At 49.1% G+C, this 25,000-nt stretch overlaps 1 protein-coding gene across 1 annotated transcript in view; it reads right to left on the bottom strand.

Annotated features, from left to right (window-relative positions):
- cplane1 (ciliogenesis and planar polarity effector 1) overlaps window positions 1-25,000 on the bottom strand; it is a gene marked incomplete at both ends in the record, with an annotated part of 67,173 nt that overhangs the window by 5,235 nt on the left and 36,938 nt on the right. Inside the window, 22 exon segments of the mRNA XM_080834573.1 lie at window positions 4,714-4,804; window positions 5,205-5,533; window positions 5,796-6,027; window positions 9,177-9,248; window positions 9,519-9,570; window positions 9,842-9,971; window positions 10,393-10,441; window positions 10,595-10,694; window positions 10,919-11,139; window positions 11,875-12,429; window positions 12,785-13,174; window positions 13,633-13,996; window positions 14,215-14,219; window positions 14,868-14,938; window positions 20,644-20,783; window positions 21,091-21,302; window positions 21,550-22,381; window positions 22,687-23,020; window positions 23,328-23,400; window positions 24,181-24,327; window positions 24,566-24,675; window positions 24,858-24,978. Of these exon segments, the coding sequence (XP_080690699.1) occupies window positions 4,714-4,804; window positions 5,205-5,533; window positions 5,796-6,027; window positions 9,177-9,248; window positions 9,519-9,570; window positions 9,842-9,971; window positions 10,393-10,441; window positions 10,595-10,694; window positions 10,919-11,139; window positions 11,875-12,429; window positions 12,785-13,174; window positions 13,633-13,996; window positions 14,215-14,219; window positions 14,868-14,938; window positions 20,644-20,783; window positions 21,091-21,302; window positions 21,550-22,381; window positions 22,687-23,020; window positions 23,328-23,400; window positions 24,181-24,327; window positions 24,566-24,675; window positions 24,858-24,978 (4,630 nt within the window).

Below are 25,000 nucleotides of genomic sequence, written 5' to 3'. Positions count from 1 at the left end.
ATGGCTTTTAGATTTCCAGGCAGCTTGCCAAATACTGTACCATCCCAAAGGTTGTAAGCTTGAGTATGGGGCAGGTGACACAGGGTGAAGAATCAGTTTTTCATCTTAACTGAGTAACTATATAAAGATATACATTCTCTCTATATATAGTATATACAGTCATGGACAAAAATATTGGCACCCCTGCACGTCTGTCAGATAATTCACCACTACTCCCAGAAAATGGTTGCAATTTCAAATGCTTTTGTATTCACATGTTTGTTTATTTAGCTTGCATTGGAAAAACACCAAAAATCTGAGAAATAATGTCAAATCTGACTTTATTTCACACTAAACTCAAAAAATGGACTGGACAAAATGATTGGCACCCTCAACTTAATAATGGGTAAAACACCCTTAAAAATAAAGAAATACAAATATCTGAAATCAATTGCTTCCGGTAACCATGAATGAGGTGTCTTACACCTCTCTACTGAAATTTTGGACCACTCTTCTATTGCCAACTGCTCCAGGTCTCTCAAATTTGAAGGGTGCCTTCTCCCAACTACTGATTTGAGATCATGCCACAGTTGTGCCATGGGATTAAGATCTGGACTCATCTTGGACATTCAGAACTCTCCAGTGCTTTGTCTTCACCATTTCTGGGTACTTAATGAAGTGTGCTATGGGTCATTGTCCTGCTGGAAGACCCATGTCCTCTGACGGAGACCCAGCTTTCTGACACTGGGCCCTACATTGCGCCAAAAAATGATTTGGTAGTCCTCAGATTTCCTGATGCCATGCACTCAGTCAAGGCATTGGGTTCCAGAAGCAGCAAAGCAACCCCAAAACATCGGTCCAGCTCCACCATATTTGCCTGTAGGGACCGTGTTCTTTTCTTTGAAGGCCTCATTTCATGTCTGTAAACTGCTTCACCAAAAAGCTCTACTTTTGTCTCATCTATCTACAGGACGTTCTCCCAGAATGATTTTGGCTTCCCCAGGAAGGTTTAGGCAAACTCCAGTCTGGCTTTTTTATGTCTCTGTGTCAGCAGTGGGGACCTCCTGGATCTCCTACAAAAGCATCTCATTTCTTTCAAAAGGCGACGGATAGTGCGAGCTGACACCGTTGTACCCTGTGTCTGCAGGGTAGCTTGAATTTATTTGGAAGTTGTTCTAGTTTTTTTTATCCACCATTCAAACAATCTTTTGTTGCATTATGTCATCAATCTTTCTCTTCCTTCCACATCCAGGGAGGTAAGTGACAATGCCATGGGCTGTAAACTTCTTGATGACACTACTCACAGTGGACACAGGAGCATTAAAATCTCTGGAGATGGACCTGTAGCCTTGAGATTGTTCATGCTTTCCTACAATTTTGGTTATCGATTCCTCCGACAATTCTTTGCTCTTCTTTCTTTTCTCCATGCTCAGTGCGGTATACACAGACACACAACACAAAGGTTGAGTCAACTTTGCTCCATTTTAACTGGTTGCAAATGTGATTTTTATATTACCAGCATCTGTAGCTTGCCACAGGTGAGTTTAAATAAAGATTAAAGGAGCATTACATGATTGAAATACAATTATTTCTTAAAATTTTGAAAGGGTGCCAATAATTTTGTCCGGCCCACTTTTGGAGATTTGTGTGGAATCATGTCAGATTTGGCTTTTCTTCTCTGCTTTTTTGTGTTGTTCCAATGCAAACAATATAAATCAACATGTGAATACCAAAGCATTTGTAATTGCAAAATCTTTCTGGGAGAATTGGTACATTATCTGACAGAAGTGCAGGGGTGCCAATATTTTTGTCCATGTATATAAATAAAAAAAATATAATACATACTTAAAATATAATATATATATATATATATAAAATGTGCTTTAGTGATTTAAAGTATGGTACTTGGATATGAATGAAATGATATGTTGATACCAGTGGCGGTCCGTCAGGGCCTTCAAGGCCTTCTCTGCTGGCCTAAACATCATCAGAAAATAAATGTAACAAAATAAATTTAATTTTAATATTTTCTTTTCATAAATATGTATTAAATGATTCCCCATAGTCCATTATCTTCATTTCATGCTTCCAGCGTTGTTCATTTATGTTAGAGCTTTCATCCAATCATATTTCCGCTATCATGTGTTGCCACGCTCCTTGAAATCTTCCCCGAGAACAGAAATCTTCCCTGAGGCCTTCAGAATTCACATTGAAGGCCCGTGTACATTAGTGATGGGAATTTCGATTCACTTAGAAGATTCATAGTCATTTGAGTGAATCACTAAAAAGATCCGAATCTTTTGAGTCCTTTGAATCTGAATCAGTAGAAATTTTGTCGCTGAATGAGCCCAGCAGCCCACTCCCTAGTGCCTAATGCGCACGCTCACAGCAAACCACTGTAATGCAGTTCTGAGGGTATCCAGGGGAAATACGCAAGCACACACACACACACACACACACACACACACACACACACACACACACACACACACACACACACACACACACACACACACACACACACAGTAAGCCTAGATACATTGAACAAATTGTAACATGATAGGCTTGGCTGGTTAGGCAGCCTATCAGAATTAAATATGTAGGCTAATTTCGGAAATTGTGAATAGCCTAGATACATAGGCTATTTTTTATTCTTACTTAATTTAATAATTTAATTGTCATGTTTACAATAAACAAATTTCAAGAAAATTGGTTCGGACGAGTTACAGTCGATTTTGACTGAAAGAAGTCATCAAATGATTTAAGTCAGCTTATCTACCTTACCTTACACGTTAAACACGGCCTGAAAGTATAGCGTTAATGCTGTTACAAACGTAGAAAATGAATCTGACGACGGGCTGCTTGCTGTATCAATCAATTGAGGTTCGGTGAAAGACTTACTCAAAGGGCTCAGGTGAAATGGGTCGGACTCGTAGGCTATCCGTTTGGGTGAAAGACTAACTCAAAGATTCAGGTGAAATGGGTCGGACTCGTATCCGGCTGGGTGAAAGACTAACTCAAAAGACTCAGGGGAAATGGGTCGGACTCGTATCCTGTTGAGTGAAAGACTTACTCAAATGACTCAGGTGAAATGGGTCGGACTCGTATCCGGTTGAGTGAAAGACTAACTCAAAGGACTCATATTGAATGGGTCGGACATATTTGAATATTAAAAAGGATGCAAACATCGGAGATGTCGCCAACGTTACTATCAGTCTCAGATAGCAGTCACGTTGGCGACATCTCCGATGTTTGCATCCTTTTTAATTTCACCTGAGTCCTTTGAGTTAGTCTTTTACCCAGCCGGATACGAGTCCGACCCATTTCACCTGAATCCTTTGAGTAAGTCTTTCACTCAACCGGATACGAGTCCGACCCATTTCCCCTGAGTCTTTTGAGTTAGTCTTTCACCCAGCCGGATACGAGTCCGACCCATTTCACCCGAATCCTTTGAGTTAGTCTTTCACTCAACCGGATACGAATCCGACCCATGAATTCGCTCAGTCTATGGATCTGTACAGCTCTGTCTACAGGAAGTCCTTATTCGACCAGGCAGCTGGCAGCTCCGGGTCCGTATATCAATAGCTATGCTTAATCTAAGTTACAATGCAGATGAAAAACGGATGTGTTAATGTTGTTATAGACCTACAGTTTGATGACATTCGTGCATTGTTTTAATAATGTCGTCCGTAGCAGCCAGAACCGAAAGATTCGGGTTAATTGAGACCACGGACTCGTGACTCATGGGTGAATGTAAGGATTCGGATCTTTGAATCCGATTGACTCAGATTCAACCACCACTAGTGTACATCTGATTGGTTATCACAACCTGCTGTTTCAGTTCATTTAAGTTGAATGAACTGAAACAGACAGTTGTGACAACCAATCAGATTTCGAGTTGGCGACACTGGGCCTTCTAGAAGGCCCGGAAGATTTCTTTCCTCGCGTTAAACATTGGATACTGAGGCAGACCGGTGCAGTGCTTCAGTGCTCAGTTTAGCTGGCTAAACGACGTACATCGGTTTCAATGCTTATTCTTCTAGTTGTTTCAATTGGTAAGACTAAATATAATTACATTAACCAACTCAAATAAATTAGTTTACACAAACTTGATAATTCCAGTTTTTGATACAATTACAACGCCATTTTCAAGACGGAACTTTCAAGAAAAACTGGATATCGTGAGGATGGGAAGTTTAATGAAACTGCTTTGCAGGTGGGACAATGCGATGTTACTTGTTAAACTTGTTAAACCTCACATTGAGTCACATAGGCTACTTTTGGTGGACTTAATAAAACTTTGTAGACTAATCCCTGAAAATCGCCTTTTATTTTTAAGTTGTGACAGTAATATCCAAGCGATCATATAACTTAGAGTTTACTACTCTTAATGTATTGTTAATACGGGTGTATTGATTTGAAATGCTCCGGAAATATTAATAAAGTCTGTTGTACTCGACTATGTTAAGGTGATGCAATGCTCACTTATACTGCCTTTCTGTATAAAATATACTGGTTCGAGAGCCATGGCATCATAATGATGGTATGAGGAGGTGGATTCACTCAGTTTAACATCGTGTAGGACATCGCTGAAGGCCTAGTCGTGAAATGCACGGACCGCCACTGGTTGATACCCATAGGTGGACATGACCCACATACCTGTCCAGGTATTGTGTGTGGAGTGACTAGTGTGTGTTACCCGTGTTAGTGATACTGAGAGCAGGTATGACTCACCTGCTTGGGTGACTGCGAGTGGACTTGAGTGTGGCTGCTCCTCAGCATGGGTCAGGAAGCCGGGGCTCAGATTGTCTATGGTCCTCACCAGCTAGAGGAAACAGACCACAACCGCACTCTTAACTTAGCAACACATCAGAGATACACGTAGGGCAGGGAAAGAGAGAGAGAGGGAGACACACACACTATGGGTTTCAAAGACTTTTAATGTTAACACCTAAGACGTCAAGGTATGTAAATAAATGCGTAATATATAATTAGTTTTCTTTAGCATAACAATATTCACTACAACTACATGTTTTTTTCTCCATGTCATGTGATTTGTACAGACAGGAACCCTTACAACAACTAGACTTGTGCTAAATTAAAGAGGCACAAGATGAAGAGAAAATGATGGGTGATGAAGAGACAGAAAGACAGAAAAGTGACAGATCAAGTCGTATGAAATCAGTAACACGGAGAAAGAGGAGGGCCAAACTGACGGTTATTACCAGACGTGTGTTGGCGAACTCCTGGTCCATGTGGTCAGCGATGCTCTGGAGGGCGGCCAGCTGCGTGTCCATCTCCGACAGGCGGGCGGACACCTGCCTGACAGACACCTGAGACGATTGGCTGCGGGCCAGCAGGGCAGGACTCCACAGCGGCGTGTCTAACAGGCTACGCGTGAGCGCGTCTCCCCCGATCTCCTCCACTCCAGCCAGCACTTGGGGAGAAGGAGTCTCCTGACGGGCAGGGGCCACAACGAGGCCCTCGTAGGGGTCAGAGGGCGCGGTACGGAGGGAAGGGTTCTCTTCTTCAGGCTCCCAGGCTCTGGCATATCCTAGAACACAAATACTACCATAAAACTACTGTACTCTCCAAAAGTGACGGTAAAATAAGTAGGCAATAAATAGGTGCAATATCGCTATTAAGCTAACAAAATGACACATTGCTAAATTGCATTCTTCATTATTGCTTTTTTTCCCCAACCAATGTAACTGAGAAGTACAGTTCACAATTTCATCTGCACTTGAATATTTCTAAATCAGTCAGACTTCAGACAGCAGATAAGTGTGCACATGCACTTCATAGCGGAGGACTACCTAACAACTCCTCGTGCTCCTGTTCCTTCGCCTGCCCCTCTTGGGGTGGTGAGGGCGGGAACAGCGGGGTGTGGGTGGCGTTGGTCACCGAGGCTGCCAGCAGGTGGAGCTGTGCTGAGGTGGGTGGGCTGGGGGGCGCGACGCTGGCAGGGGGCTGGCGTGGGAGCAGCTCTTGGAGCGGAGTTTCATCCTCCAGATCGATGACATTAATGAACCGTCTCCCCTCAGCATCCTTAAAGAGGACATGCATAGATGGAGATGAATGAATGAATGAATGAATGAATGAATGAATGAATGAATGGATGGATGGATGGATGGATGGATGGATGGATGGATGAAGGCATTAGATAAGATGGATTGATTGTATTACCAGTGGACATTGTAGAGGGTATTAAGCAAAGGGAAGTGACCAGCCCTTTATCCTGATCACACAGACTGATAGAGAGGTGCCAGTGAACATGTGAAAGGAGGAGCTCCACTGCTCCGTGAGGGTTGTGTGTGTGTGTGTGTGTGTGTGTGTGTGTGTGTGTGTGAACATGTGACAGGAGGAGCTCTACTGCCCCGTGAGGGTTGTGTTACTCATTACAGCAGAGGGTGATTTCTAGAATAGCCCTGCAGCATAGCTGCCATTTGAATTATTCATCATGGACGCAAGAGTCATGTCGTGAGGGTTGCTTTTTCATTCAGCAGAAAGACTCTCTAAGTACTCATTGGGAGAATACACTCTTCAGCTGCCATTGGAAACAGATTCCAGAGCACTGGAGGGATTTGATTATTCCCAAAGTGCATGGTCAGTAAACACAATAGGAACTGAAGAACCACTTACATGGATATGTAAATGTTGGTTGCTGAATAAACTACCTTTGCAACAAGGCTTATGCATTACAGGGCTTTTGAGGAACCCCCCACTGAACCTGCCTGACAACTAACAGACAGGCAGACAGACCAATAGGTTTACAGACAGAAAGGCAGACAGGTTGGTATATAGACACAGACAGAAAGGCAGACAGAAAGACAGGTTGGTATATAGACTAGAGATGCGCAGTTGGCGGTTGCACCCGCGGACTCCGCGGTTAAACCGCGGATCGGGCGGATGACGTGACAAAAAATAATATTTTAATTAAATTCGGGCGGGTGGCGGTTTACCCAACGAAATTCAAAATATATACACATTGTTAAATGTCGTTACCTACATCCAAGCACATTTTGAAATAATCACATTTTCATCAGGCAGTAAATTGGCCTTGTTCCGTGTATGCATACAAAGCAAACAAAGGAAGCAAAAAAGTTTAAATTAAGTGACAATCCCTATCATGTCGCGTCTCTTTGCAACGCCGCAAACCTGCAAGCTATGAGTCAGCTGTCAGTATTGGAAGAAGCCTTAACGTGTCGTAGAAGAAACTGCCTGGGTTATTTTGTTTCGTTAGGCTATTAGTTATATTTTAAAACAGCCAGTCATTGTAGCCTACCACTCGTGGAATAAGGAATTTCAAAGAGATGATGGAGTGATTTGACTCAGAAGTGACATTGGGCATTGGCAGCGCGAGATGAACAAGTTAAACTTCTAGCTCATTAACATCACCAGCTAAGAAAGAAGGTAAGAAAAATAGTCGGAAAACTTTGATTTGCAAGGCAAGCAGGCAAGTGTTGGGGTTGTTACAGTATAAAGCCTGCAATGCGGTGAAATTTCGGAATTAATAGACTCGGCGTTTCCTTCTAAACTAAAAACAGTAGGCTATATTACCATATTAAAATGGTGTACAAAATTGCGTTTTATTACAATGATAAAAAAGTGTAGGCCTACTAGCCTTTGGTAAGGTCAGGTTTGCCGATGTGCTTGGCTATTTCAAAGTTTCTCCCTGTGCATCGATCGGAGACAGACGTCACTTCACTGATAATATTCTGAGTATAGGCTACAACATAGCCAATAGGCTTTCATACTAGGGGCTTTATCCTTTAAATATCTTTGCGGCATTGGATCAGTCTCCTTTCAAGAACAGGCAAGAACTTTCTAGCCTAGCGTCACAGCGCCTATACCTAAAAACAACAGGCGGATGGCGGGCGGGTGCGGTTTTGAAAATTGGTCAAAAAAATTGGTGCGGATGGATAGCGGACGGATCATGCGTTTTGTGATGCGGTTGGGGATGAAATAATAGCCCATCCGCGCATCTCTAATATAGACACAGACAAAGAGGTAGACAGAAAGACAGGTTGGTATATAGACACAGACAGACAGACAGACAGACAGAAAGACAGGTCGGTATATAGACACAGACAAAGAGGTAGACAGAAAGACAGTTTGGTATATAGACACAGACAGACAGACAGACAGAAAGACAGGTCGGTATATAGACACAGACAAAGAGGTAGACAGAAAGACAGTTTGGTATATAGACACAGACAGACAGACAGACAGAAAGACAGGTCGGTATATAGACACAGACAGAAAGACAGGTTGGTATATAGACAGACAGACAGAAGGACAGGTTGGTATATAGACACAGACAGAAGGACAGGTTGGTATATAGACACAGACAGAAAGGCAGACAGAAAGACAGGTTGGTATATAGACACAGACAGAAAGGCAGACAGGTTGGTATATAGACACAGACAGAAAGACAGGTTGGTATATAGACACAGACAAAGAGGTAGACAGAAAGACAGGTTGGTATATAGACACAGACAGAAAGACAGGTTGGTATATAGACACAGACAGAAAGACAGGTTGGTATATAGACACAGACAGAAAGGCAGACAGGTTGGTATATAGACACAGACAGAAAGACAGGTTGGTATATAGACACAGACAGAAGGACAGGTTGGTATATAGACACAGACAGAAAGACAGGTTGGTATATAGACAGACAGACAGGTTGGTATATAGACACAGACAGAAAGACAGGTTGGTATATAGACACAGACAGACAGACAGACAGAAGGACAGGTTGGTATATAGACACAGACAGACAGACAGACAAAGACCAAGTTTGTTGTGAAGTTTGTGGGTCTTTAAAGCACCTGTGCACGACCACTGGTGCGTGGGATGCCATCTTCTTTAGGGAACCGCAGGTCCAGGAACAGCTCAGGAGGTAGACATGCAGCATGTAGCATGTCACCTCTCTCAGCTGCAGACACACACACACACACACACACACACACACACACACACACACACACACACACACACACACACACACACATACACACACACACACACACACACACACACACAAACACACACACACACACACACACACACACACACACATACACACACACACACACACAAACATTTAAGTCTTACTCAGCCTTTAATAAACCAGAATATAACTGTAGGAATGCTCTTCCAATGTGCTGAGAGGCTGATGCATAACCACTCACGTTGTGGCGCTGCACTGGGGGCAGGGGGAGACTGCTGGGCAGCAGTGGATTTATGTGGGAGTACCGGAGGAGCTGTTAGGTGGAGACAGTTCAAACACATACACCATGATGTCAGTATAGTGAGTCGGCTGGCAGAGCACAGAGCCGGAGATGCCAAGGCTGTGGGCATTACACCCAGTCGGCACCAGTCGTGAGGAATTAAACAGCAAGTACAAGACTGGATGTAAAAAGAGCCCTTGAGCCTTACAACACATTCAGACATCACACACACACACACACACACACACACACACACACACACACACAAAGGGCCTCTCTGCTTGATGAAGCACACAAATATACTATAGGAGTAGAAGCAAACAGAAGGCCCAGGGGGGTACACAGGCTCATATTTCTGACACAAACACACAAATGCGAAGAACATTCCCAAAAGAGCCCATAGATGCCTACAAATAAGCTTCCTTGCCAACTTTTGCCCTGGTTAGAACACAATGGTTTACCTTATGAAGCCCAACAGTGGCATATTAATATAAGGAACAGGTATGCTTAACAGAGCGCCAGATTTGATTCACATAATGATAGAAATAGCTCTACAAAGATCACCCCCTGTTTCAGTGACTGCCATGGCATGTGAGTGTGTGGATGGGTGTGTGCCCTGACCTGACTCTGTGTTGGTGCCTGCATCCTGCAGCTCTGGGGGCCTCTTCTGAGTGGAGGCGAAGGCATGGAGCTCTGCAGTGGTGGTGATGGACGCCTGCAGGAGCCGCTGCCCACTCAGCACCGAGTCACAGGAGCCTGCAGGACACAAGGGACACACATCAGGCAGGGGAAGAAAACCAGTAACATAGAGACACGATTATAGGATAAGGAAAGTATTTTTTCCCTTCTCACACACACACACACACACACACACACACACACAAAAACACACACACACACACACACACACACACACACACACACACACACACACAAACACACACACACACTTAAACACACACACACACACACACTTAAACACACACACACACTTAAACACAAACACTTAAACACACACACACACACACACACACACACACACACACACACACACACACACACACACACACACACACACACACACACACACTTAAACACACACACACACACACACACACACACACACACTTAATGTCCTATGCTGTCCTTGCATTGATAGACAGATCCACTGACTTACCCAGAGGCAAAACAAATCCATCTCCCGTAAACGGAGCCGCCATCTCAGGCTGAGGGAAATTCAAAAGTTAATATCGAGAGTTCTCAAGAACTCACCACAAGCTGTTTTTAATCGTTCAGTGTATATCTTTATATATCTTCTTAAAAAACAACAAAGAAAACATCTTTCAAATGAAAGTCCTCCCCTCTCCATCTGCCTGTACCTCTGCAGGAGGAATGATGGAGACCTCGGGCCTGAAAGACACCTCCGCTCTCTTCTCGGGTTTCTCCTTCTCTTTCTCCTTGTCTACCCTCCTCTTCTGCCTGAGGAGGAGAAAAGGGGAGGCAGGAGTAAGAAGAGAAGGGAACACACAACAGATGGGAGCCAACTCAACATGGGGAACCGGGAGGAGAGACTCACAGAGAAACGCCAAGCATTGAGTGGAAGAGAGGACTGTTTGGTCAGAGGACCACAGAGCCATGGCAACTGAGGGTAGGGGGTGGAAAGGGGAGAAGGGGAGAAGGGGAGAAGGGGAGAGAGCGGTCACCTGTGAGTGGAGGGAGTGCTGCAGACTGGTTGGTTCTGGCTCTGGCTCTGGGTCTGGCCGTGGTTCTGGCTCTGGCTCTGGCTGTGGCTGTGGCTGGGGATGGAGGCCTTCAGCAGTGGCGGGGCCGAATTAGAGCCCTGTGACCCTCCAGAAGCCCAGCTCAGCAGCTCCTCCAGGGGGATGAGACGGGGAGGACGCACGGGGGGTACACGGCTATGCCCCTGAGCACAGAAATACAAATCAATATCATCCAACTTGGTTTATAGCTTTATTTGATCTATACCTCCGAAAATTGATCGAGTGGTAAAATCTGTTGATGTGAAAAGGTCTGTTCATTTTTGTCCATGTCGCCAGAGACATAACAAAACAGAATAAAACTAGGGAGTAGAGAGTACTTTTATGAACAAAACACAAAACACTGAAATGGCACAATGAAAAGTGAATGCTTTGAGTGCTGGTTGCTGTTTGTTGAGTGGTTAAACAAAGCAACAATATAGACAGCATTTTAAACCGGGGCTCTTAAGACTGAAAACACTTTAAACCTCCAAACCCTGACATCTGACACTTTAAAACTAGCATGAATTTACCTGATCAAACTCATGTGTCAAAAATTCTAAAACTGTTCTGTCAGATATATCCAAGTCAAACAGTTGAATAAAAACATAAGAACCATGTTGACCTCTGCTGTTAAATTACTGTACAGCTTAAACCATCCGTCGAAGTTCTAGCTGCATGGATCTATGATGGCTGGAGCTGTGAAGGTCTTAACTACAGATGCCTACTGTACTGGGTGGATCTATGATGGCTGGAGCTGTGAAGGTCTTAACTACAGATGCCTACTGTACTGGGTGGATCTATGATGGCTGGAGCTGTGAAGGTCTTAACTACAGATGCCTACTGTACTGGGTGGATCTATGATGGCTGGAGCTGTGGAGGTCTTAACTACAGATGCCTACTGTGCTCGGTGGATCCGGTCCCCTGTGCAGCAGCTGAAGCCTGGGGAAGGTTCCCATGCCTGCAGGGCTCGGGAGGGGTGCAGAAGCTGGGGCTCTGGCTGGGGCTGGCTGGGGAATCAGAGGGAGGCTGGCGGGAAGACTGGAGCTGGGGCGGAGGTGCAGGAGAGGGAGCCCACGACCAGAAGCAGCATGCTGGGGAGCGGGGAGGAGACGGGGCCCTTGGTCCTGCCTGGAGACCTCTGGAGTGTAAACAGTCTTCTCAGACCATCTGTGAGCAGGGGGTTGTTGGGGGTTCGGGAGCTGGGGTACCCATGCTTCCCTCGAAGGGCCAGGGAAAGGGGAGCGGAAGAGGGCTGGCTGGGGGGGAGGCAGCTGAAGGAGCCGGAGACCCGTTGGGCGGGCCTGGGTCCTCTCCATGGGAATCAGTGAGTGGATGTTCTGTGTGCTGCCACTAGGGGGCAGTGTGGGCGTGACAGAGGCGCCCACTGTGGTGAGCAGACCTTGGGAGGCAGAGATCTTCCCTGGGCCTGAGGTGATGGTCAATGGCTGCATACCCTGTGGACGATGACACCTAACATTATCTCCTGACACTCAGTCACTTTGACTTTATGTTACATTTCTTCCCTTCAGCTCCACAGATAGGTGCTCACCTTTACTCTCAGTCAGCATTACACAAGCACCTTCAACTTTACATGCACATCCCTCAGGTGTACACATGTTCACATTTAGGAAAACTTCCACCCTATAAGCCTTGGATTCAAAACACACACAAAACACCTTCAACTTTACACTTTAGTCCCCTGAACTAAACATAATGCTTACCTTTTCAATAACAACTCGACCCACACATTCACCAAACCTTTGCTCTTCCTACACTCGTCAGGGTGCACCAATCTTTCCCGGGTCTTACCTGAAGGCCGTGTGGGTACTGCTGGTGGTCCTGGCACGGGCCCTGAGCAGAGAGAGCGGGTCCAGGGAGAGCTGAGGGTGAGGGGGCATGGGGCCGCGGGCCATGGGATGGACCTGCAGCAAGCTGGGGTCCAGAAGGAGGATTAGGCTGGGTGTGAGCACAACTGGGTTGGGACTGAGGGGGTTGTGAGAGCGTGAGGGACTGAGCTGTGTAGGGGTGGGAGGGGAGAGGGGAGGGCTGGGGCAGAGAGGTGCTGGGGAGGGTGAAAGGAGGGGTGAGCTGGGGGGGTGGAGCGGACTGGGGCACTGGCAGTCTGGCCTGGGAGAAGGGGAGGTTAGCAAAGGAAGCCCCCACTACTTGCATGAGGCTCATGAAGTTGATTTGCTGCAACTAATGATGGAACAGGAAGGACAGAGAGAGAGAGAGAGAGAGAGAGAGAGAGAGAGAGAGAGAGAGAGAGAGAGAGAGAGAGAGAGAGGAGAGAGAGAGAGAGAGAGAGAGAGAGGGAGAGAGAGAGAGGGAGAGAGAGAGAGAGAGAGATAGAAAGGGAGAGAGAGGGAGAGGGAGAGAGAGAGAGAGACAGAGAGAGAGCGAGAGAGAGAGAGAGGGTGAGAGAGAGAGAGAGAGAGAGAGAGAGAGAGAGAGAGAAAGGGAGAGAGAGAGAGAGAATATTAAAACAGCTATTAGTCAGCTATAAGTAATATAGATAACATAAAAACCGTTGAGATCAGGAAGACATTTTATGATTAACATTTCTCTCTAAAGTTATTGATATTAGTAATTATAGAAACACTAATAGTCATCATCATTATTGACAGACCATCTCTCCTCGTGTGCTGACTACTCACTTGCACCAAGCGGAAGAGCTCGTCCTGCACCAGCTGGGTGACAGGATTGGTGTTTGCCAGGTCTGGAGTGGGGTTTGTGTTGGACGTCCCTGGGTGTGAGCTCCAGGGAGGCAGACCGTTGCCCAGAGGGCCTGGGTGTGGATGTACCCCAGGGAGGGGCAGCTCTGCCTGCTTGGGTGGGCCTGGTTGTGGATGTACCCCAGGGAGGGGCAGCTCTACCTGCTGGGGTGGGCCTGGGTGTGGATGTACCCCAGGGAGGGGCAGCTCTGCCTGCTGGGGTGGGCCTGGGTGTGGATGTACCCCAGGTAGGGGCAGCTCTACCTGCTGTGGAGGGGCTGGTCCTGCAGCCTTACAGATGGCTCTGCTAGAACAGCGGCGGTCACATTAGCATTTATTCTCTAGACACAACATAACAGATTATCAGACAGTCATGATGATGGATGGTGAAATGAGTCCATTTGGGAAACGGCTAATTGTTACTTTAACACTCACGTGTCCACTGCCCTGTCGTCAGCCTCGGCAGACCCGTGGTCAGACAGAGAATCCTCCTCAGGGCTGTAAAAAATATGATCACTTTCTTACCCAGACTGCATTGGGGGCACACCTACCTCTCCCACCACAACACAAAGAGCAGGCGTAACCCTGGTAACAGTGTGTGATTCACTCACTGTAAACGGTACACTGACTAGAGAATTGTTTACGTTCTCACCATGGAAACAACCAAGCAGTCACCTCGTTAGCTCAAGGTGCTCTTAGGATTCACGCGCGAGCAAAGGTATCAAAAGTGGCAAAATATCTATCATGAAACGTAATCACACTTGACATTTTAGCACTTAATCACACACACACAATCTTGCTGGTTTAAAGATTCAGAAATCAGTATTTGTGATCCAATAATGCTTCAAAAACAAAAGGCATTCATAACATGCCACTGCTCCCATCTTTTTTGCATGCTGTTTATTTTTTGATGATATTTTTTGGTGAGAGGCCACAACAACTCACTCAGAGACAGCTGCTGGTTGTCCTGCACTCTCTGTTGACTCCAGGTCTGCAAGTGTTAGACCCTACAAATGAATACGCAAATTAATAAGTTCGGTCCTATGTTACAATACAATGTAAAAACTCAATATTAGGAAATATTATTGTACAATATGAATACTTTGGTGTACAGAAGAGAGAAGAAGCTGTTTGTCAGGCGTTGGCTGTAAATAATATCAGACACAGGTGGAGGTTACCTGGCCTGGGGGTCCACTCTGCCCTGTGGACATGGGGGAGGGGTAGGCCACCTCCTCCACTGAGTTGTGCTCTGCTGGGAGATCAATCAAAGTCTCAGCTATCAGTTATATCGCTGAACACAGACAAGTTAGGCTGCTACTGATAAGACCGAACACCGCCCAAGTAGCATAGATACAATCAGATAACATTCAGACTGTCCTTTACAATGCAAAAACTCCAACAGCAACATCACCAAATAACACTTAATATCACTCAACTACAACAGAACCATCATTGCAGTGGGGTGAAAGAGTGAGGGAGGGTGAAAGAGTGAGGGAGTGGTGATAGAGTGAGGGAGGGTGATAGAGTGAGAGAGTGAGGGAGTGTGAAAGAGTGAGAGAGTGGTGAAAGAGTGAGGGAGCGGTGAAAGAGTGAGGGAGTGAGGGAGGGTGAAAGAGTGAGGTTCAGGCAACTGAAGAGTGAGGGAGTGGTGATAGAGTGAGGGAGCGGTGAAAGAGTGAGAGAGTGGTGAAAGAATGATAGAGTGAGGGAGGGTGAAAGAGTGAGGGAGGGTGAAAGAGTGAGGGAGCGGTGAAAGAGTGAGGGAGGGTGATAGAGTGAGGGAGTGGTGATAGAGTGAGGGAGGGTGAAAGAGTGAGGGAGTGTGAAAGAGTGAGGGAGTGGTGATAGAGTGAGGGAGTGAGGGAGCGGTGAAAGAGTGAGGGAGTGGTGAAAGAGTGAGGGAGCGGTGAAAGAGTGAGGGAGGGTGAAAGAGTGAGGGAGGGTGAAAGAGTGAGGGAGGGTGAAAGAGTGAGGGAGGGGTGAAAGAGTGAGGGAGGGTGAAAGAGTGAGGGAGCGGTGAAAGAGTGAGGGAGTGGTGAAAGAGTGAGGGAGTGAGGGAGGGGTGAAAGAGTGAGGGAGGGTGAAAGAGTGAGGGAGCGGTGAAAGAGTGAGGGAGTGGTGAAAGAGTGAGGGAGTGAGGGAGGGGTGAAAGAGTGAGGGAGCGGTGAAAGAGTGAGGGAGGGTGAAAGAGTGAGGTTCAGGCAACTGAAGAGTGAGGGAGTGGTGATAGAGTGAGGGAGCGGTGAAAGAGTGAGAGAGTGGTGAAAGAATGATAGAGTGAGGGAGGGTGAAAGAGTGAGGGAGGGTGAAAGAGTGAGGGAGCGGTGAAAGAGTGAGGGAGGGTGATAGAGTGAGGGAGTGGTGATAGAGTGAGGGAGGGTGAAAGAGTGAGGGAGTGTGAAAGAGTGAGGGAGTGGTGATAGAGTGAGGGAGTGAGGGAGCGGTGAAAGAGTGAGGGAGTGGTGAAAGAGTGAGGGAGCGGTGAAAGAGTGAGGGAGCGGTGAAAGAGTGAGGGAGGGTGAAAGAGTGAGGGAGGGTGAAAGAGTGAGGGAGGGTGAAAGAGTGAGGGAGCGGTGAAAGAGTGAGGGAGTGGTGAAAGAGTGAGGGAGTGAGGGAGGGGTGAAAGAGTGAGGGAGGGTGAAAGAGTGAGGGAGCGGTGAAAGAGTGAGGGAGTGGTGAAAGAGTGAGGGAGTGAGGGAGGGGTGAAAGAGTGAGGGAGGGTGATAGAGTGAGGAAGCGGTGATAGAGTGAGGGAGGGTGAAAGAGTGAGGGAGGGTGAAAGAGAGAGGGAGCGGTGATAGAGTGAGGGAGTGGTGAAAGAGTGAAGTAGTGATGAAAGAGTGAAGGAGGGTGAAATAGTGAGGGAGAGGTGAAAGAGTGAGGGAGTGAGGGAGGGGTGAAAGAGTGAGGGAGGGTGAAAGAGTGAGGGAGGGTGAAAGAGTGAGGGAGTGGTGAAAGAGTGAGGGAGTGTGATAGAGTGAGGGAGCGGTGAAAGAGTGAGGGAGTGAGGGAGGGGTGAAAGAGTGAGGGAGGGTGAAAGAGTGAGGGAGGGTGAAAGAGTGAGGGAGTGGTGAAAGAGTGAGGGAGGGTGAAAGAGTGAGGGAGCGGTGAAAGAGTGAGGGAGTGTGAAAGAGTGAAGTAGTGATGAAAGAGTGAGGGAGCGGTAAAAGAGTGAGGGAGGGTGAAAGAGTGAGGGAGTGTGAAAGAGTGAGGGAGGGTGAAAGAGAGAGGGAGCGGTGATAGAGTGAGGGAGTGGTGAAAGAGTGAAGTAGTGATGAAAGAGTGAGGGAGCGGTAAAAGAGTGAGGGAGTGGTGATAGAGTGAGGGAGCGGTGAAAGAGTGAGAGAGTGGTGAAAGAATGATAGAGTGAGGGAGGGTGAAAGAGTGAGGGAGGGTGAAAGAGTGAGGGAGCGGTGAAAGAGTGAGGGAGGGTGATAGAGTGAGGGAGTGGTGATAGAGTGAGGGAGGGTGAAAGAGTGAGGGAGTGTGAAAGAGTGAGGGAGTGGTGATAGAGTGAGGGAGTGAGGGAGCGGTGAAAGAGTGAGGGAGTGGTGAAAGAGTGAGGGAGCGGTGAAAGAGTGAGGGAGGGTGAAAGAGTGAGGGAGGGTGAAAGAGTGAGGGAGGGTGAAAGAGTGAGGGAGGGGTGAAAGAGTGAGGGAGGGTGAAAGAGTGAGGGAGCGGTGAAAGAGTGAGGGAGTGGTGAAAGAGTGAGGGAGTGAGGGAGGGGTGAAAGAGTGAGGGAGGGTGAAAGAGTGAGGGAGCGGTGAAAGAGTGAGGGAGTGGTGAAAGAGTGAGGGAGTGAGGGAGGGGTGAAAGAGTGAGGGAGCGGTGAAAGAGTGAGGGAGGGTGAAAGAGTGAGGTTCAGGCAACTGAAGAGTGAGGGAGTGGTGATAGAGTGAGGGAGCGGTGAAAGAGTGAGAGAGTGGTGAAAGAATGATAGAGTGAGGGAGGGTGAAAGAGTGAGGGAGGGTGAAAGAGTGAGGGAGCGGTGAAAGAGTGAGGGAGGGTGATAGAGTGAGGGAGTGGTGATAGAGTGAGGGAGGGTGAAAGAGTGAGGGAGTGTGAAAGAGTGAGGGAGTGGTGATAGAGTGAGGGAGTGAGGGAGCGGTGAAAGAGTGAGGGAGTGGTGAAAGAGTGAGGGAGCGGTGAAAGAGTGAGGGAGCGGTGATAGAGTGAGGGAGGGTGAAAGAGTGAGGGAGGGTGAAAGAGTGAGGGAGGGTGAAAGAGTGAGGGAGCGGTGAAAGAGTGAGGGAGTGGTGAAAGAGTGAGGGAGTGAGGGAGGGGTGAAAGAGTGAGGGAGGGTGAAAGAGTGAGGGAGCGGTGAAAGAGTGAGGGAGTGGTGAAAGAGTGAGGGAGTGAGGGAGGGGTGAAAGAGTGAGGGAGGGTGATAGAGTGAGGAAGCGGTGATAGAGTGAGGGAGGGTGAAAGAGTGAGGGAGGGTGAAAGAGAGAGGGAGCGGTGATAGAGTGAGGGAGTGGTGAAAGAGTGAAGTAGTGATGAAAGAGTGAAGGAGGGTGAAATAGTGAGGGAGAGGTGAAAGAGTGAGGGAGTGAGGGAGGGGTGAAAGAGTGAGGGAGGGTGAAAGAGTGAGGGAGGGTGAAAGAGTGAGGGAGTGGTGAAAGAGTGAGGGAGTGTGATAGAGTGAGGGAGCGGTGAAAGAGTGAGGGAGTGAGGGAGGGGTGAAAGAGTGAGGGAGGGTGAAAGAGTGAGGGAGGGTGAAAGAGTGAGGGAGTGGTGAAAGAGTGAGGGAGGGTGAAAGAGTGAGGGAGCGGTGAAAGAGTGAGGGAGTGTGAAAGAGTGAAGTAGTGATGAAAGAGTGAGGGAGCGGTAAAAGAGTGAGGGAGTGGTGAAAGAGTGAGGGAGGGTGAAAGAGTGAGGGAGTGTGAAAGAGTGAGGGAGGGTGAAAGAGAGAGGGAGCGGTGATAGAGTGAGGGAGTGGTGAAAGAGTGAAGTAGTGATGAAAGAGTGAGGGAGCGGTAAAAGAGTGAGGGAGTGGTGATAGAGTGAGGGAGTGGTGAAAGAGTGAGGGAGGGTGAAAGAGTGAGGGAGGGTGAAAGAGAGAGGGAGCGGTGATAGAGTGAGGGAGCGGTGAAAGAGTGAGGGAACAGTGATAGAGTGAGGGAGCGGTGAAAGAGTGAGGGAGTGGTAAAAGAGTGAGGGAGGGTGAAAGAGTGAGGGAACAGTGATAGAGTGAGGGAGCGGTGAAAGAGTGAGGGAGGGTGAAAGAGTGAGGGAGCGGTGAAAGAGTGAAGGAGGGTGAAAGAGTGAGGGAGGGTGAAAGAGTGAGGGAGTGGTAAAAGAGTGAGGGAGGGTGAAAGAGTGAGGGAGGGTGAAAGAGTGAGGGAGGGTGAAAGAGAGAGGGAGCGGTGAGGGAGCGGTGAAAGAGTGAGGGAGGGTGAAAGAGAGAGGGAGCGGTGAGGGAGCGGTGAAAGAGTGAGGGAGGGTGAAAGAGTGAGGGAGGGTGAAAGAGTGAGGGAGCGGTGAAAGAATGAAGGAGGGTGAAAGAGTGAGGGAGTGGTGAAAGAGTGAAGGAGGGTGAAAGAGTGAAGGAGGGTGAAAGAGTGAGGGAGCGGTGAAAGAGTGAGGGAGGGTGAAAGAGTGAGGGAGTGAGGGAGGGTGAAAGAGTGAGGGAGCGGTGATAGAGTGAGGGAAAGAGTGAGGGAGGGTGAAAGAGTGAGGGAGTGGTGATAGAGTGAGGGAGCGGTGATAGAGTGAGGGAAAGAGTGAGGGAGGGGTGAAAGAGTGAGGGAGTGGTGATAGAGTGAGGGAGCGGTGATAGAGTGAGGGAGTGGTGAAAGAGTGAAGGAGCGGTGAAAGAGTGAAGGAAAGAGTGAGGGAGCGGTGATAGAGTGAGGGAGGGTGAAAGAGTGAGGGAGTGAGGGAGGGTGATAGAGTGAGGGAGGGTGAAAGAGTGAGGGAGTGGTGATAGAGTGAGGGAGGGTGAAAGAGTGAGGGAGTGGTGATAGAGTGAGGGAGCGGTGAAAGAGTGAGGGAGGGTGAAAGAGTGAGGGAGTGAGGGAGGGTGATAGAGTGAGGGAGGGGTGATAGAGTGAGGGAGCGGTGATAGAGTGAGGGAGTGGTGAAAGAGTGAGGGAGGGTGAAAGTGTGAGGGAGTGAGGGAGGGTGAAAGAGTGAGGGAGCGGTGATAGAGTGAGGGAGCGGTGATAAAATGAGGGAGTGATGATAGAGTGAGGGAGTGGTGAAAGAGTGAAGGAGCGGTGAAAGAGTGAGGGAAAGAGTGAGGGAGGGTGATAGAGTGAGGGAGCGGTGATAGAGTGAGGGAGCGGTGAAAGAGTGAGGGAGGGGTGAAAGAGTGAGGGAGCGGTGAAAGAGAGAAGGAGCGGTGAAAGAGTGAGGGAGCGGTGAAAGAGTGAGGGAGGGTGAAAGAGTGAGGGAAAGAGTGAGGGAGGGTGATAGAGTGAGGGAGCGGTGATAGAGTGAGGGAGCGGTGAAAGAGTGAGGGAGGGTGAAAGAGTGAGGGAGCGGTGAAAGAGTGAGGGAGGGTGAAAGAGTGAGGGAGCGGTGAAAGAGTGAGGGAGTGGTGAAAGAGTGAAGTAGTGATGAAAGAGTGAGGGAGGGTGAAAGAGAGAAGGAGCGGTGAAAGAGTGAGGGAGGGTGAAAGAGTGAGGGAGGGTGAAAGAGAGAAGGAGCGGTGAAAGAGTGAGGGAGGGTGAAAGAGTGAGGGAGGGTGAAAGAGAGAAGGAGCGGTGAAAGAGTGAGGGAGGGTGAAAGAGAGAAGGAGCGGTGAAAGAGTGAGGGAGGGTGAAAGAGTGAGGGAGGGTGAAAGAGAGAAGGAGCGGTGAAAGAGTGAGGGAGGGTGAAAGAGTGAGGGAGCGGTGAAAGAGTGAGGGAGGGTGAAAGAGAGAATGAGCGGTGAAACGTAATGGATGTAGGCCTGGTCCTTTCTCAGTGCTTGTTTGTTTAAAAGGAGGACTCTAATGAAGGCCATCTCACCTTCAGACAGGTAGGCGTCGGCCATGTTGCTGCCTTGTGCAGGAGGCTCAGGTGCTGCCTCCATGCAGTCAGGGTCAGAGGTCATGGAGCCCAGGTTAGAGGCCTCGCTCTCAGACTGCAGCTCCAGCAGCTCACAGGCCCTGTGAAGTAGAGTGCTTCAGCTGTCACTCACACACAAAACACCCACTTAAACCACACACACACACACACACACACACACACACACACACACACACAGACACAAAACACCCACTTAAACCACACACACACAGACACAGACACAGACACAGACACAGACACAGACACAGACACACAAATATTCCAGGAGAAGCACCTCAAGAAGACGACCTACAATTTCCCACAACAAAGCGCTTTATCCCTATCTTTGCTGCCTGCTCTCGTCCATGTTGTGGCGGCCACATGTCCACCTCACATCTCAGTACTCACTCAGAGGCCTGTGGCTGCTGGAGGTCCATGGCAGGCAGGGTGATGGGCGTCCCTACAGAGCCAGGGTAGCCTGTGTCCACGCTGCTCTCTCTTTCCCTCTCTCTCCCACGCTGTCTTTCTTGACCCTTCTCTCCGTCCATCTCCCGCTCTCTCTCTCCCGCACAGGTCTGGAACTGCAGCACAGGAGCCACGGTCATCTCCACGTCAGGGACCTGCGACACAGAGACAGGTAGCAGAGGTGGAGCTGGAGACTCTAACTGATATCTTGGTCAATTCAGCCAACCTTGGCCACCGCAAAAATAGCAAAAGTAAATAGCAAAAGTAACAATATCAGGGAATAGCATCACAGAATTGTAGCAATATGGCCAGTACACAGCAGTTAATAAACAGAGGATGGTAAGGACGGATAAATCAACACTCTAAATCCAGTGTGAAGGTAGAGTGAGATGAGACCCTCACCCTGATGTGGGTCTTGTCCAGCAGGGCGGGGCTGTAGCGCCTCTCCAGCAGCAGGAGCGCGGTGAGCACAGCGGGGGCCGAGGCCTTGGCTCTGATGGACGGACCCCCGGCTCCTCTCTGCTCCTCCGTCCTCCTCCTCCTCCCCAGCAGCAGCACCCTGCGGTCGGCCCAGCGGGACATCCACACCAGCAGCCGGCCCAGCGTGGGGAAGCGGGCCTCTAGGTCCGAGTCCAGGTCACGCTGGAGCGCCACGGACGGGGTGGAGGGGAAGGCTTTAAAGGAGGTGACGCTAGGGGAGGGGCTAAGCTCTAAGGACACACCCATTTGTTGTTTCCCCGCCCACAGTCCCGGAGAGGGGGGGCACGGTTGGGCGGGGAGAGAGGGGCGTGACGCCGATGAAGGAGGGCGTTCGGGCTCGGGGGAGTCAGTCCGCTGGGCGTGGAAGCAGCGTCCGGCCCAGAAGACAGGTGGCCGGGGGTCGTCGGTGCGGGGGGCACGCGTCCGTGCCACGCTCTTCCCGCGCACGTCCCTCTGGCGCCGCTTGTAGGTGGTGAGCACGTCGAAGCCCAGCGAGTGCAGCTCCCGCTCCTGCAGTCGCTCCCAGAAGCAGCCAATCAGAGGACGCTCCGCCTCTTCGCCGCCGCCCCTGCCTGCGCCGCGGTCCAGCAGGTAGCTGAGGAAGAGCTCCAGGAAGCACGGGTACTCGTCATCCTCCAGTTCAAACTCCCAGCTCCCCACCACAGGCAGCTTGCTGGCGTCCGTCTCCGGACCTGAGGCTGCGTTCTGCTTCATCGCCTCTCCACACCCATCTTGCACCTTTGGCTTCAGAGAGCTGCATTCACAGGAGAACACATTACTAGGATTTAGAAACACCTTTTCCTGTGAATACCAATAGTGGGTAAACAGTCTGTAAATAGTGGGAATTGTTCTGCTGTGTATGTTTTGTAAGGTGCACTTATACTACTTGTTACAGTAAAAACCAAGCTGAAAAAACCAGTTGGACTCCATATGACTGATGATTTCTTAAAATGGCTGGGTCAAGTCTACAAAAGCACTCTGAAATATTCAGCACTTGTCTAATATTTCAGTAACTGTTCCATGTTACACATCTATGACACGTCCAGTAGGGGGGGTCACCTGTGGTGGGGGTCAGCCTGCAGGTCCGGGTAGAGGTTGGCTTCTGTGTTGTAGCTGGTCAGCGTGGCGGCCGTGGTCTCGGTCAGGGAGCTGACGCTGTGGCTGTGTGCCCCCGAGGAGAGGCCATCCTGGCCAGCGGAGGAGAGGAGGAGGTCGGCCCGCTCCTCGCCCCCCTCCTCCTCCCGCTCCCACAGGTACAGCTGTACCCGTGCCATGTGTTTGGCCACGCGGGTCAGGGACCGGGCACGTTGCTTCTGGCACTTCTTCAGGAAGGCTGACATCAGTGGCTGTTGTTGCCTCTCCTCTTGCTCCTGCCTGGCCTCCGTCTGTGCGTCTGAAGGAGTAGAGAAGACAGACTCAGATAGGGAGCAGCGTCAGACTGCACACTATTACACCCCGTAACAGCCTTACAGACTGGGGGTCACAATGTGTGGCAAGACTCGGCCTCCTGATTCAGTGACCCCCACGCACCCACACACACACACACACACACACACACGCACACACACACACACGCACATTCTGCCACTGGCTTAGGTAAAGGAAGGGTTAGGGTACATGGGCAAGAGAAGATGGCGCTTCACCGTGTGTGTTGGTAGGCTGCAGCACAGGGCAAGGTCTGAGCGTGTGCAGTAGGGTACAGTATTTCTCCCTCAGGGCCACCCGGACAGACTGCTCCTCCTCAGGAAAGGCCCGCACTAGCACTTCTGCTACCTGAAACACACACAGACACAGACACAGACACACACACACACACACACACACACACACACACACACACACACACACACACACACACACACACACACACAGTATAAGCATGTACACATGCATACTATTGGTCTCTTCTTTGTTTACAATGTGTATAGCAGGTAGTTGCGCTTTGCTAGTAAGGGAGCAAAAGGGTTGGCTGGTTGAAAGGCTAGTGAGGGTAGTTTCTGTAGGTGGTGGAAAGGGTTGCTAGCACAGATCTGGGGTGGCTACCATGGCTTTGGGTAGTGGAAAAGGTTGCTAGCACAGATCTGGGGTGGCTACCATGGCTTTGGGTGGTGGAAAGGGTTGCTAGCACACATCTGGGGTGGCTACCATGGCTTTGGGTAGTGGAAAAGGTTGCTAGCACACATCTGGGGTGGCTACCATGGCTTTGGGTGGTGGAAAGGGTTGCTAGCACAGATCTGGGGTGGCTACCATGGCTTTGGGTGGTGGAAAGGGTTGCTAGCACACATCTGGGGTGGTTACCATGGCTTTGGGTGGTGGAAAGGGTTGCTAGCACACATCTGGGGTGGTTACCATGGCTTTGGGTGGTGGAAAGGGTTGCTAGCACACATCTGGGGTGGTTACCATGGCTTTGGGTAGTGGAAAGGGTTGCTAGCACACATCTGGGGTGGTTACCATGGCAGTGGGTAGTGGAAAGGGTTGCTAGCACACATCTGGGGTGGTTACCATGGCTTTGGGTGGTGGAAAGGGTTGCTAGCACACATCTGGGGTGGTTACCATGGCAGTGGGTGGCAGCTGGGCCAGCAGGCTGAGCAGGAGGTCCTGCAGCAGCTCCTCAGCACACAGGAAGCGGGAGAAGGGCAGCAGCCGACAGGCCCATTGCACCGCCTCCTCACACAGGACAGGGTCAGCACAGGAGCCCATCTACACACACACACACACACACACACACACACACACACACACACACACACACACACACACACACACACACACACACACACACACACACACACACACACACAGTCAGTTTGACAACACCCATACAGTCATATCCATAATATATGCACACACACATATAGATGTAACTTACTGTTACTTACTAACGTACATACAAATACATAGCAAACCGATCAACCTAAACCAGATTCCATAACTTTACCTCAGCATCTCTCCCATGATTCCTTGCTGCCTGGTACCTCCTGCAGGAGATAGTGAGCTGGTCTCGGACATGAAGCATCCAGAGAAGCCCACACAGCTCCCTAAAGCATGCTGGGAAGAAAGAACAGTGTGCCAACTCTGCCCTTAGATACTACCCTGCAGTATTTATGTCATCATGTCATATCCACATTCACCAAAATGCCACAGAAAATGTATTAATGTATAGGGGGTGTGTTATGCTTTTCACTGCATAAAATCCTGATCTGGGAATTTCTGGGAGTGTCTCCACCTACTTAAAGTTTTAACTATGATGGGGTCTCCGGCCGCCTCTGGCTTCAAGAATTCGGACCGAGTGAGAAATCTCTTTAAGCCCTCTGGCAACAAGGCCTCTTTCGGAAGAGGAGACTTTTGGATCTGAAGAAACAGAACAAGACAG

Source organism: Sprattus sprattus, assembly GCF_963457725.1.
Source record: "Sprattus sprattus genome assembly, chromosome: 3".
Classification (NCBI taxonomy): domain Eukaryota; kingdom Metazoa; phylum Chordata; class Actinopteri; order Clupeiformes; family Clupeidae; genus Sprattus; species Sprattus sprattus.
Note: the sequence above shows the minus strand (reverse complement) of the source record. Positions and strands in the feature narration are given on the sequence as shown.